Here is a 14,135-nt window from a genome sequence, read left to right on the forward strand (position 1 = left end):
ACTAATTACACATGCAAACACAACAATGACTAAAGGTTTGCATAGCATGCAGACATGATTTTAGTTTGAGTTTCATTCTGTGTCATTTGAGGCATCATTGAGTCATCATTGTGGATTATCTAATGATCTATACATCTGATTATCTTGTGTGTGGACTCGTTTGAAAGATAATGACCTCCTCTAAATAATGATATGTGATATTTTATGCTCTGTTAATGTTTCTTGAAGTACATGCGGCATAAAAGTACACGTAATTGTCAAAGACATACAGTGCATTCAGAAAATGTTTAGGGCCCTTTTATTTTTTTTACATTTTGTTATGTTGTAGCCTTAATTAAATATGAGTGAATTGACATATTCTACATTATTGCACTATGGGAGTCCTGAAGAATGTTTAATTGTTCATGTGGTAATGACCTGAGGGTTGTGCCTGGTTGTCCTGGTGCTCAGTGCTCCGTAGCACCGGTCAGGAGGCAACGGTTCAAAAAGGGGGGGGTGCTGGGTGTGTGGGGTCCAGAGGGATTGTACCTGCATGTTTCTTCACTCTGGAGACGTACAGGACTTGGAGGGTGGGCAGTCATTCATGTATAGGGAGAAGAGCAGTGGAGAGAGAACGCGTCCCTGAGGAGCACCAGTGCTAATAGTGAGGGTTCCGGGTGTGAGTTTCCCCTCTCACCAGCTGCTGCCGGTCAGAAAGCTGGTGATCCATTGACAAATTGTGGTGGGCATGGAGAGCGGGGTCAGTTTGGTTGAGAGAAGATCGGGCATGATGGTATTGAAGGCTGAACTAAAGTCCACAAGTAGGATCCTTGCATAAGTCCAAGGTCTGTCGAGATGCTGTAGGATATAATGCAGTCCCACGTTGACTGCATCATCCACAGACCTGTTCGCTCCGTAAGCAAACTGAAGGGGGTCTTGTAGGGGCCCAGTGATGTCCTTCAGGTTGGCCATAACCAGTTTCTCAAATTTATTTTCTCATGTTTTCATTAAGAATATCTCTGTATTTTGCTGCATTCAGCTTTCCTTCATCCCTGACCAGTCCCCATCAGCTTTCCTTCATTCCTGACCAGTCCCCGAGTCCCTGCCGCTGATAAACACCCCCACAGCATGATGCATCCATCAGCATGCTGCACCGTTGGGATGGTATTGTGCAGGTGATGAAGGGTGCCTGATGTCCTCCAGACATGATACTTTGAGGCCAAACAGTTCAATCTTATTTCTCACAGTCTGAGAGTCCTGTAGGTGCTTTTTTATGTGTCTTGCACTGAGGAGAGGCGTCCGTCTGGCCACTCTGCCATAAAGCCCAGATCGGGCAGATATACCTTCAGTGCAGCCGAAATGTTTTTGTATTCTTCCCCAGATCCTCGACTCAATCCTGTCTCTGAGCTCTGCAGGCGTTAGACCTCACGGCTTGGTTTTTGCTCTGATATGCATTCACAGCTATAATACCTTTTATACAGGCAGATGTGCACCTTACCAAATCATGTCCGGTCAACTGAAGTTGCCACAGATGACTCCAATCAAAGTGTAGAAACATCTCAAAGATGCTCCAGAGATATGGGATGCACCTGAGCTCAATCTCAAGAGTCATAGCAAAGGGTCTGAATACTTATGCCAATGTGATATTTCAGTTTTTCTTTTTAATGCAAGGTTATCAAAAATCATTATGGCATTATGAGGTATGGAGTGCAGATTTATGTAATAAAAAAGAAATACATTTCCTGTGTTTCAGATGTTCTCAGTGATTCCACAGAAGTTTCTAGCGCATGTTAAAAACCCGTGTTGGTTTGAGGAGCAGCGTGGAGACGTGACCGCAGATCCATACGCATCAAACCTGTACAGCCGCTACTCCAGACAGAACTCTGTCTTTGAGTACCTGAAGAGTGCGTTCAGAGAGCGTTTAATACTGCGTGACGGTAAACTCGCTCGCCTGCGCTGTCTGCCTCACTTCTACATAATCGGCCAGCCCAAGTGCGGCACGACGGATCTGTACGAGCGGCTCAAACTGCATCCAGACGTCCGGTTGACGGCACTCAAAGAACCGCACTGGTGGAGCAGAAAGAGATTCGGTACGTTTGTCTCCTGTAATTTGGTTTAACTCTCTTATGGGACTTAAACTATTCAAACTATTATTTGTCAAAGTTTTAAATTGATTTGAAGTGTCCGTTTTTGCAGTTAATGTCATTATGATGCAATCAGACCTGACCATGATGTTACAACGAGACGACACAGAATAAACATTTAATAACTTAAAGTAAAAACACAATAATGTCAAGAACAGAAATTAGAGTATAGAACAGAGAAACATGGTAAACATATTGACATTTAAACTTTCTGTAGTGACTGTTCGTGTGTGTGACTGTTCGTGTGTGTGACTGTGCGTGTGTGACTGTGCATGTGTGACTGTTCGCGTGTGTGACTGTTCGTGCGTGCGTGACTGTTCGTGTGTGTGACTGTGTGACTGTGCGTGACTGTGCATGTGTGACTGTTCGTGTGTGTGACTGTGTGCGTGTGTGACTGTGCGTGACTGTGCATGTGTGACTGTTCGCGCATGCGTGACTGTTCGTGTGTGTGTGTGACTGTGCGTGACTGTGCATGCGTGACTGTTCGTGCATGCGTGACTGTTCGTGCATGCGTGACTGTTCATGTGTGTGACTGTGTGCGTGTGTGACTGTGCGTGACTGTTTGTGCATGTGTGACTGTTTGTGCATGTGTGACTGTTCGTGCATGTGTGACTGTTCGTGCATGCGTGACTGTTCGTGTGTGTGACTGTGTGCGTGTGTGACTGTGCGTGACTGTGCATGTGTGACTGTTCGTGTGTGTGTGACTGAATGTGTGCGTGCGTGTGTGAATGTGTGCGTGCGTGTGTGTGACTGTGAGCGTGGGTGTGACTGAGCGTGCGTGTCTGTGTGAATGTGTGCGTGCGTGTGACTGAGCATGCGTGTGTGTGACTGTGCATGCGTGACTGTTCGTGTGTGTGACTGTGCATGCGTGACTGTGCGTGTGTGACTGTGCGTGACTGTGCATGTGTGACTGTTCGTGCATGCGTGACTGTTCGTGTGTGTGACTGTGTGCGTGACTGTGCATGTGTGACTGTTCGTGTGTGTGTGACTGTGAGCATGCGTGTGTCTGACTGTGCGTGCGTGTGTGTGACTGTGCGTGCGTGTGTGTGACTTTGAGGGTGCGTGTGTGTGTGACTGTGACAGTGCGTGTGTGTGTGACTGTGTTTGTGTGACAGTGTGAGCGTGCGTGCGTGTGTGACTGTGTTTGTGTGACAGTGTGAGCGTGCATGTGTGTGTGACTGTGAGCGTGCGTGCGTGTGACTGTGTTTGTGTGAGCGTGCGTGTGTGACTGAGAGTGTGCGTGTGTGTGTGACTGAGAGTGTGTGTGTGACTGAGAGTGCGTGCGTGTGTGTGTGACTGAGAGTGCATGCGTGTGTGTGTGACTGAGCGTGCGTGTGTGTGACTGTGTGTGTGACTGTGCGTGTGTGTGACTATGAGCGTGCGTGCGTGTGTGACTGTGTTTGTGTGACAGTGTGAGCGCGCGTGTGCGTGTGACTGAGAGTGTGTGCGTGTGACTGAGAGTGTGTGTGTGACAGAGTGTGCGTGTTTGTGTGACTGTGTTTGTGTGACAGTGTGAGCGTGCGTGTGTGTGTGACTGGGAGTGTGCGTGTGTGTGTGTGACTGTGTTTGTATGACAGTGTGAGCGTGCGTGTGTGTGTGACTGAGCGTGCATGCGTGTGTGTGACTGAGCGTGCATGCGTGTGTGTGACTGAGCGTGCATGCGTGTGTGTGACTGAGCGTGCGTGTGTGTGTGTGACTGAGCGTGCGTGTGTGTGTGTGACTGTGAGCGTGCGTGTGTGTGACTGTGTTTGTGTGACAGTGTGAGCGTGCGTGTGTGTGTGACTGGGAGTGTGCGTGTGTGTGTGTGTGACTGTGTTTGTATGACAGTGTGAGCGTGCGTGTGTGTGACTGAGAGTGTGCGTGTGTGTGTGACTGTGTTTGTGTGACAGTGTGAGCGTGCGTGTGTGTGTGACTGAGAGTGTGTGTGACTGTGTTTGTGTGACAGTGTGAGCGTGCGTGTGTGTGTGACCGAGAGTGTGCGTGTGTGTGACTGTGTTTGTGTGACAGTGTGAGCGTGCGTGTGTGTGTGACTGAGAGTGTGCGTGTGTGTGTGACTGAGAGTGTGCGTGTGTGTGTGAGCGTGCGTGTGTGACTGACTGTGAGCGTGTGTGTGTGTGAGTTTTTTTTTACACTTATTTCTATTTCTTAAAAAAAATTGCTTTAAAACAACTCTGGGGGGCAAATTTTGCCCCTTAATAGAAAAGTTAATTTCTGACATTAGTCTAAATATCCTCTTTAAAAAATGCAGTTACATCAATGTTAAACATAATAAAAATAATAAAAATGCTTCTCTGAAAGTCACCAGAATTGAATGCTTTGGTGTGTGTCCCACCCCCCCCCCATTGAATACAAACAAATAAACACAAGATGGAAAACATGAAAACAAACAAAACTGTCTGTGAACATCCGGACGGGAAATCTGCTGAGAATATTAAAGTTTGGTCCCTTTTACGGTCATGAATGAGAGAAATCACATTTAAAAGTCTACATGAATGTATCATTTCCTGCTGACATCATCAAGGCCACACCTGCCAATTAATATTCATGTGAACGAAGACGCTAATCAGTCGATGTTTCACATCTCATGAGGTTCTTCTGTCCGTCTGTCAGGAATCATTCATCCAGGTGAAGCTCTTCAAGCTCGTATTCCACTGGAGGATTATCTGGACCTGTTTGATGTCGCTGCGCATCAGATACAGACGAGACTTCAGCAGAACTCCAGCAGCAACATCATCATCGGTGGAATATTCTGTTCTTTATGATCTTCAAACACTTATTTGACCAGTGTTGAATAGATGAATACTTCTGAAGGTCTGTCTTTGATGTTGATGTGTGTGTTTGATTGACAGGTGAGGCCAGCGCGTCCACCATGTGGGACAACAACGCCTGGCTGTATCTCCATGACAACAGCACAGAGGCGGAGCCTCCGTCACTCATTCAGGACTTCATTCACGCGCTGCAGCCTGAAGCGCAATTCATTGCTATACTGAGAGATCCTGTGGAGAGGTCAGAGGTCACGGTCATGCCAAACTCAAATCTGATTAATCAAATACTTGGTGCTATTCAATAAAATCAGTAACATCGAATTTGGTTATTGATTAGTCGAGCAGTTGTCCAGCGTACAGGAGCACTTTATGTGGAGGCTTCACGCTATTCTCCGCGGCATCCACGCACAACTCGCCACACGCCCTATTGAGAGCGAGAACCACATTATAGAGACCACGAGGAGGTTACCCCATGTGACTCTACCCTCCCTAGCAACCGGGCCAATTTGGTTGCTAAGGAGACCTGGCTGGAGTCACTCAGCACGCCCTGAATTCAAACTCACGACTCCAGGTGTGATAGTCAGCGTCAATACTCGTTGAGATACACTGACCCTCCCTAGTAACCGGGCCAATTTGGTTGCTAAGGAGACCTGGCAGGTGTCACTCGGCACACCCTGGATTCAAACTCCGAGAACACTCCGACAATACTCCAACAATACTCCAACAATACTCCTACAGCACTCCGACAATACTCCGACATCACTCCTATAATACTCCGACAATACTCCGACAGCACACTCCGACAGCACTCCGAGAACACTCCTATAGCACTCCGACAGCACTCCTATAACACTCCGACAACACTCCGACAGCACTCCGAGAACACTCCTATAATACTCCGACAATCACTCCGACATCACTCCGACATCACTCCGACATCACTCCGACAATACTCCGACAGCACTCCGAGAACACTCCTATATCACTCTGACAGCACTCCGAGAACACTCCTATAATACTCCGACAATACTCCGAGAACACTCCTATAACACTCCGACATCACTCCTATAACACTCCGACATCACTCCGACAATACTCCGAGAACACTCCTATATCACTCCTATAACACTCCGACAATACTCCGACAGCACTCCGAGAACACTCCTATATCACTCTGACAGCACTCCGAGAACACTCCGACAATACTCCGAGAACACTCCTACAACACTCCGACAATACTCCGAGAACACTCCTATATCACTCTGACAGCACTCCGAGAACACTCCTATAATACTCCGACAATACTCCGAGAACACTCCGACATCACTCCTATAACACTCCGACAATACTCCGAGAACACTCCTACAACACTCCGACAATACTCCGACAGCACTCCGACAGCATGCCGACAACACTCCTACAACTAGAGGTCGACCGATATTGGTTTTTTTTCAGGCCGATGCCTATCTTTTGAAATCCGGGTCGGCCGATGGCCGATTAATGCTGCCGATTTATTTTGGCCGATATTTGGCTGATATGTGCTTGTTTTTAACCTCTTATTTGAACCTTTTATTTGAAAGATAAAATGTAACACAAATAATTACTTAAGATAGACAACATTTCTCAACAAATACATTTATTGAACACTTGACCGATCTGCACTTGTACACTTAAAATTAAAAATGTATAATGTAAAAACATTGTATAAATAATGTATAACAAATATATTAAATAAACAAAGCAGGTGTTACGAACTGCTCCGAGACACGAAGGTTGAGATCCAAATGCAGCTTTAATTAAGGGGCAATCCAGACACGTAATCCAATATTCAGAGCATCCAAGAGAAGCACAGGCATAACTAGGGATGGGTATCGTTAAGGTTTTAATGGTATTACTATCTTACCGATACTGCTTATCGATCCGGTACTTTAACGGTATTCTTAACGGTTCTTTTTGTTTATATATATATATATATATAATTTTATTTCAGGAAGGTCTACTAACATTACTGTTCAGGTGTGGTCTAAAAAGAAATCTAATAAAGTAATCAATTGTAAAATAACACTGCATAGTTTATCATAGATAGATTAATGCTTATTAATGCAGAAGTTATTCATTCAAGAGCTGTAAGTGATTTTCTCTTTGCCTTTTGTTGTTTGATTCGCAGTAATGGCTCAATCGTCACATGTTTATTAATAGACAGCTTCCCCTTTAAGACCGAGTTCAGATCTAATAGACTCCTGATGCAGCATATTTTCTCCCAACTATTTCCATAAACTGTGTTTAAGTGAATCTCCAAGCCGGTCGTTTTGACATATTTTTGTGTATATTTGATCGTTTAGACGCATGAAACCCAAAGTAGTCTATACTTTGCTTGTCTCGTTGCGGTGTGTATCGGAGCGCGCGCCGCCTTGGGAACGGTATCTCTTGTGCTCTTATTATTATTAAACTTTTTTGTTGCGTCCCGCAATTTAGCAACAGTAGCTAGACTGCATTTTACAACAATCACCGATCGTGCTGATTCTGACGTTAAGTTTGAGTTTTAGGGAGAAATGTCAGTGCACCGCTGTGAAGGGAAGGAAGTTGTGCTAGATAGAATGCGACTTATGTATAAATATTCTTTTTATAATCTTTGGAAGGCAAATCTAAAATAAAATCAGACTAATATCACAGATCTAAACCAGGCTATGTTTGAATGTTTAGTTCTGTCACTCATTTAGCTGGGCTTGTGTTGTGCTCGCTGTAGCACCGCGTGAGGGATATCTCTCTCTCTCTCTCTCTCTCTCTCTCTCTCTCTCTGTCAATTTAACGAGCTTTATTGGCATGACAAAGACATTTTGTATTGCCAAAGCAATTACATAGAAACAGAACAGGAACTGAACAAGGACATGAGAACAATAATAACTCTTTCTCTCTCTCTCTCTCTCTCTCTCTCTCTCTCTCTCTCTCTCTCTCTCTCTCTCTCTCTCTCTCTCTCTCTCTCTCTCTCTCTCTCTCTCTCTCTCTCTCCCTCTCTCGCTCTCGCTCTCTCTCTCTCTCTGACTGCGAATAGCTAAATTGCATCACAGACAAATGGTTTCATATTATTATACATAGAAATGGCTGGCGAGATAAAATAACTTTCTCTTTATAGCAATAATAAATGTATTTTCTTAATTTCTCCAGTACTGACAGCGGAACAGATAATGTCCGAGCTTACCAAAGCCAGTCCTTCAATAGTGCGTTGGTATCTTTTTTTATTACTTATTTATCTGCATTGAGTGACAACCCTCTCAAATATAAGACACACAAACAGAACAAATAAAAGTCTCAGATTCACTGTCTGTAATTGCAAAATTCTTGCTTCCTTATTGTGACATGATAGCAACCCTTCTGCTGTGATAATGCAACTTCAACTACGCTATCAATATCCAAAGTAGCCGAACGTCATGTCAACTATCACGTTTGTCGCGTTTCTTCTTGAAGTTGGCAGTAACATATCAAAAGTTTTTAATTAAATCTAAAGAAGTTATACAAATTTAACCCTTACTGTTTTCTCCAAGGAACTTAGCTCCTTCCTTAGGCACTGGATGAGGTCTGCTCACTCTGCTGGAAAATGAACACGTGTTCCACAACAACACTAGGCTGCCCACAGATGCGCCTGCCTAACAATCGGCTTGATATACTTGGATATTGGCCGATGCTGATTATGTTAAAAAATGCAAAAAATCGGCCGATTAATCGGTCGACCTCTACCTACAGCACTCCGACAGCACTCCGACAGCACTCCGACAGCACTCCGAGAACACTCCTATATCACTCCGACAGCACTCCGAGAACACTCCTATAGCACTCCGACAGCACTCCGACAGCACTCCGACAGCACTCCGACAGCACTCCGACAGCACTCCGACATCACTCCGACAGCACTCCGAGAACACTCCGACATCACTCCGAGAACACTCCGACATCACTCCGAGAACACTCCGACAGCACTCCGAGAACACTCCGACAGCACTCCGAGAACACTCCGACAGCACTCCGAGAACACTCCGACAGCACTCTGAGAACACTCCGACAGCACTCTGAGAACACTCCTATATCACTCCGAGAACACTCCTATATCACTCCGACAGCACTCCGAGAACACTCCGAGAACACTCGACAGCACTCCTAGAACACTCCGACAGCACTCCTAGAACACTCCGACAGCACTCCTATATCACTCCTATATCACTCCGACAGCACTTCGAGAACACTCCGAGAGCACTCCGACAGCACTCTGAGAACACTCCGATATCACTCCGACAGCACTCCGACAGCACTCCGACAGCACTCCGACAGCACTCTGACAGCACTCCGAGAACACTCCGACAGCACTCCGAGAACACTCCGATATCACTCCGACAGCACTCCGATATCACTCCGACAGCACTCCGAGAACACTCCGACAGCACTCCGAGAACACTCCGACAACACTCCGAGAACACTCCGACAGCACTCCGACAGCACTCCGAGAAAACTCCGACAGCACTCCGACAGCACTCCGAGAACACTCCGACAGCACTCCGAGAAGACTCCGATATCACTCCGACAACATTCCTAGAACACTCCGACAGCACTCTGACTATTCTCCGCGGCATCCACGCACAACTCGCCACACGCCCCACCGAGAGTGAGAACCACATTATAGTGACCACGAGGAGGTTACCCCATGTGACTCTACCCTCCCTAGCAACCAGGACAATTTGGTTGCTAAGGAGATCTGGCTGGAGTCACTAGATGCAGCACTACTGATATTGATTGAATGTCCTGCTTGAATAGGGGACTCTAATAAACATTTACTCACTAAAGCGCTGTCGTTGTGTTACATACTGTAACTGTGATGTAATTGTGTGTTTCAGGTTGTATTCGGATTATTTATACTTCGGGACGGGTCATAAATCATCAGATGATTTCCATGAGAGAGTTTGTGAATCTCTGCAGATGTTCGATGTGTGTCTGCAGCACGCTAGTCTGAGAGCCTGCGTGTACAATAGCACGCTAAACAACGCCATGAGTGTGAGTGTCACCACCCTGACCAATCACAGGTGATCATATGTGCAGAACATCATTCAGTCTGTCTCTCTGCAGGTGCGGGTACAGGTGGGCCTGTATGTCATGTATGTTCTGGACTGGTTGTCGGTGTTCTCTCGTGAGCAGCTCTTACTGTTGCGTTTGGAGGATCACGCTTCAAACCCGTCCCGCAGCATGAACCGAATCTTCCGCTTCCTGCAGATAGGTACAGTGTGTTTCATGACATGACGTCACCAGAAGAGGTCAGTGTAACGCATCATTGATACACGTGTGTGTTTCAGGAGCCGTGTCGAGGCAGAGGCAGAGAGAAATCACTAAACGATCAGCGGCGAACACCAGACGGACGTCTGACCGGAGTCTGGGGCCGATGCGTGCGGTCACACGAGAGCTGCTCGAGCAGTTTTACGCTCCGTTTAACCAGAAACTGTCTGAAGTTCTGCAGGACGACTCGTTTCTGTGGGACAGTCGCTCTGAACACACGTGACGTCTGTTTAATACAACAACTTTCATACAGAGTTAAATTATTATTTTAAGTTTGATAGTAGGAGAACTTTCTGCAAGATGAATATTATTTAAGATTAATTATTCAGAATTGTATCTGGAAATATTGTATAACTATTTTTTCAACAACAGAAAAACTTTGAAACAAAGTGTGTAGTGTGTAGTGTGTGTGTGTGGTGTGTGTGTGTAGTGTGTGTGTGTGTGTAGTGTGTGTGTGTAGTGTGTAGTGTGTAGTGTGTAGTGTGTGTGTGTAGTGTGTGTGTGTGTGTGTGTGTGTGTGTGTGTGAAGGACTCAAGCACACTATTAACACTGACACCTGCTCGTCACATCACTGCCTTTACTCTTTATAATAACCACAACAACATAAACCATGACAGTAAAAGTGCTGGTGGTGAAATATAACATTATTAAAAAGTACACTTTATATACTAACATATATATATATACTGATCAGCCACAACATGAATCTAATGTAATTGTACTGTATATATTATATAATATGATGAAAATAGGTAATATACAACATCTTTTATATATAAGTAGATTATATGATATATATACTGTAAATATTAAAATGATATATAACTGTATATATTAAAATATGATATATATTGTATATATTAAAATAGGATATATATTGAATTTAAATGTATATATTAAATTATGCTATATACTGCATATATTAAAATATGATATATATTGTATATAAATGTATATATTAAAATATGATATATACTGTATATATTAAAATAGGATATATATTGTATTTAAATGTATATATTAAAATATGATATATATTGTATGTATTAAAATATGATATATACTGTATATAAATGTATATATTAAAATATGATATATACTGTATATATTAAAATATGATATATATTGTATATATTAAAATATTATATATAACTATATATTAAAATATGATATATAACTGTATATATTAAAATAGGATATATACTGTATATAAATGTATATATTAAAATATGATATATACTGTATATATTAAAATATGATATATACTGTATATAAATGTATATATTAAAATATGATATATAACTATATATTAAAATATGATATATATTGTATGTATTAAAATATGATATATATTGTATGTATTAAAATATGATATATACTGTATATAAATGTATATATTAAAATATGATATATACTGTATATATTAAAATATGATATATATTGTATATATTAAAATATTATATATAACTATATATTAAAATATGATATATAACTGTATATATTAAAATAGGATATATACTGTATATAAATGTATATATTAAAATATGATATATACTGTATATATTAAAATATGATATATACTGTATATAAATGTATATATTAAAATATGATATATAACTATATATTAAAATATGATATATATTGTATGTATTAAAATATGATATATATTGTATGTATTAAAATATGATATATATTGTATTAAAACATGATATATACTGTATATATTAAAATATGATATATATTGTATTAAAACATGATATATACTGTATATATTAAAACATGATATATATTGTATATATTAAAATATGATATATACTGTATATATTAAAACATGATATATATTGTATATATTAAAACATGATATATACTGTATATATTAAAATATGATATATATTGTATTAAAACATGATATATACTGTATATATTAAAATATGATATATATTGTATTAAAACATGATATATACTGTATATATTAAAACATGATATATATTGTATATATTAAAACATGATATATATTGTATATATTAAAACATGATATATATTGTATATATTAAAACATGATATATATTGTATATATTAAAACATGATATATACTGTATATATTAAAATATGATATATACTGTATATATTAAAACATGATATATACTGTATATATTAAAACATGATATATATTGTATATATTAAAACATGATATATATTGTATATATTAAAACATGATATATACTGTATATATTAAAATATGATATATACTGTATATAAATGTATATATTAAAATATGATATATAACTATATATTAAAATATGATATATATTGTATATATTAAAACATGATATATATTGTATATATTAAAACATGATATATATTGTATATATTAAAACATGATATATACTGTATATATTAAAATATGATATATACTGTATATATTAAAACATGATATATACTGTATATATTAAAACATGATATATATTGTATATATTAAAACATGATATATATTGTATATATTAAAACATGATATATACTGTATATATTAAAATATGATATATACTGTATATAAATGTATATATTAAAATATGATATATAACTATATATTAAAATATGATATATATTGTATGTATTAAAATATGATATATATTGTATGTATTAAAATATGATATATATTGTATGTATTAAAATATGATATATATTGTATATATTAAAACATGATATATATTGTATATATTAAAACATGATATATATTGTATATATTAAAACATGATATATACTGTATATATTAAAATATGATATATACTGTATATATTAAAACATGATATATACTGTATATATTAAAACATGATATATATTGTATATATTAAAACATGATATATACTGTATATATTAAAATATGATATATACTGTATATAAATGTATATATTAAAATATGATATATAACTATATATTAAAATATGATATATATTGTATATATTAAAACATGATATATATTGTATATATTAAAACATGATATATATTGTATATATTAAAACATGATATATACTGTATATATTAAAATATGATATATACTGTATATATTAAAACATGATATATACTGTATATATTAAAACATGATATATATTGTATATATTAAAACATGATATATATTGTATATATTAAAACATGATATATACTGTATATATTAAAATATGATATATACTGTATATAAATGTATATATTAAAATATGATATATAACTATATATTAAAATATGATATATATTGTATGTATTAAAATATGATATATATTGTATGTATTAAAATATGATATATATTGTATTAAAACATGATATATACTGTATATATTAAAATATGATATATATTGTATTAAAACATGATATATACTGTATATATTAAAACATGATATATATTGTATATATTAAAATATGATATATACTGTATATATTAAAACATGATATATATTGTATATATTAAAACATGATATATACTGTATATATTAAAATATGATATATATTGTATTAAAACATGATATATACTGTATATATTAAAATATGATATATATTGTATTAAAACATGATATATACTGTATATATTAAACATGATATATATTGTATATATTAAAATATGATATATATTGTATATATTAAAACATGATATATATTGTATATATTAAAACATGATATATACTGTATATATTAAAATATGATATATACTGTATATATTAAAACATGATATATACTGTATATATTAAAACATGATATATATTGTATATATTAAAACATGATATATATTGTATATATTAAAACATGATATATACTGTATATATTAAAATATGATATATACTGTATATAAATGTATATATTAAAATATGATATATACTGTATATATTAAAATATGATATATACTGTATATATTAAAACATGATATATACTGTATATATTAAA

General features: G+C 38.0%; 1 protein-coding gene across 1 annotated transcript in view; it reads left to right on the forward strand.

Annotated features, from left to right (window-relative positions):
• Positions 1-10,979, forward strand: part of LOC127627124 (carbohydrate sulfotransferase 15-like) — an 11,755-nt gene extending 776 nt beyond the window's left edge. Inside the window, exons 3-8 of the mRNA XM_052103375.1 lie at positions 1,733-2,069; positions 4,734-4,862; positions 4,973-5,129; positions 9,772-9,928; positions 10,001-10,148; positions 10,225-10,979. Of these exons, the coding sequence (XP_051959335.1) occupies positions 1,733-2,069; positions 4,734-4,862; positions 4,973-5,129; positions 9,772-9,928; positions 10,001-10,148; positions 10,225-10,427 (1,131 nt within the window). The 3' untranslated portion in view covers positions 10,428-10,979. The remainder of the gene's footprint in view (positions 1-1,732; positions 2,070-4,733; positions 4,863-4,972; positions 5,130-9,771; positions 9,929-10,000; positions 10,149-10,224) is intronic.
• The last annotated feature ends 3,156 nt before the right edge of the window (positions 10,980-14,135 follow it).

This window comes from Xyrauchen texanus, chromosome 33 (genome assembly GCF_025860055.1).
Source record: "Xyrauchen texanus isolate HMW12.3.18 chromosome 33, RBS_HiC_50CHRs, whole genome shotgun sequence".
NCBI lineage: Eukaryota > Metazoa > Chordata > Actinopteri > Cypriniformes > Catostomidae > Xyrauchen > Xyrauchen texanus.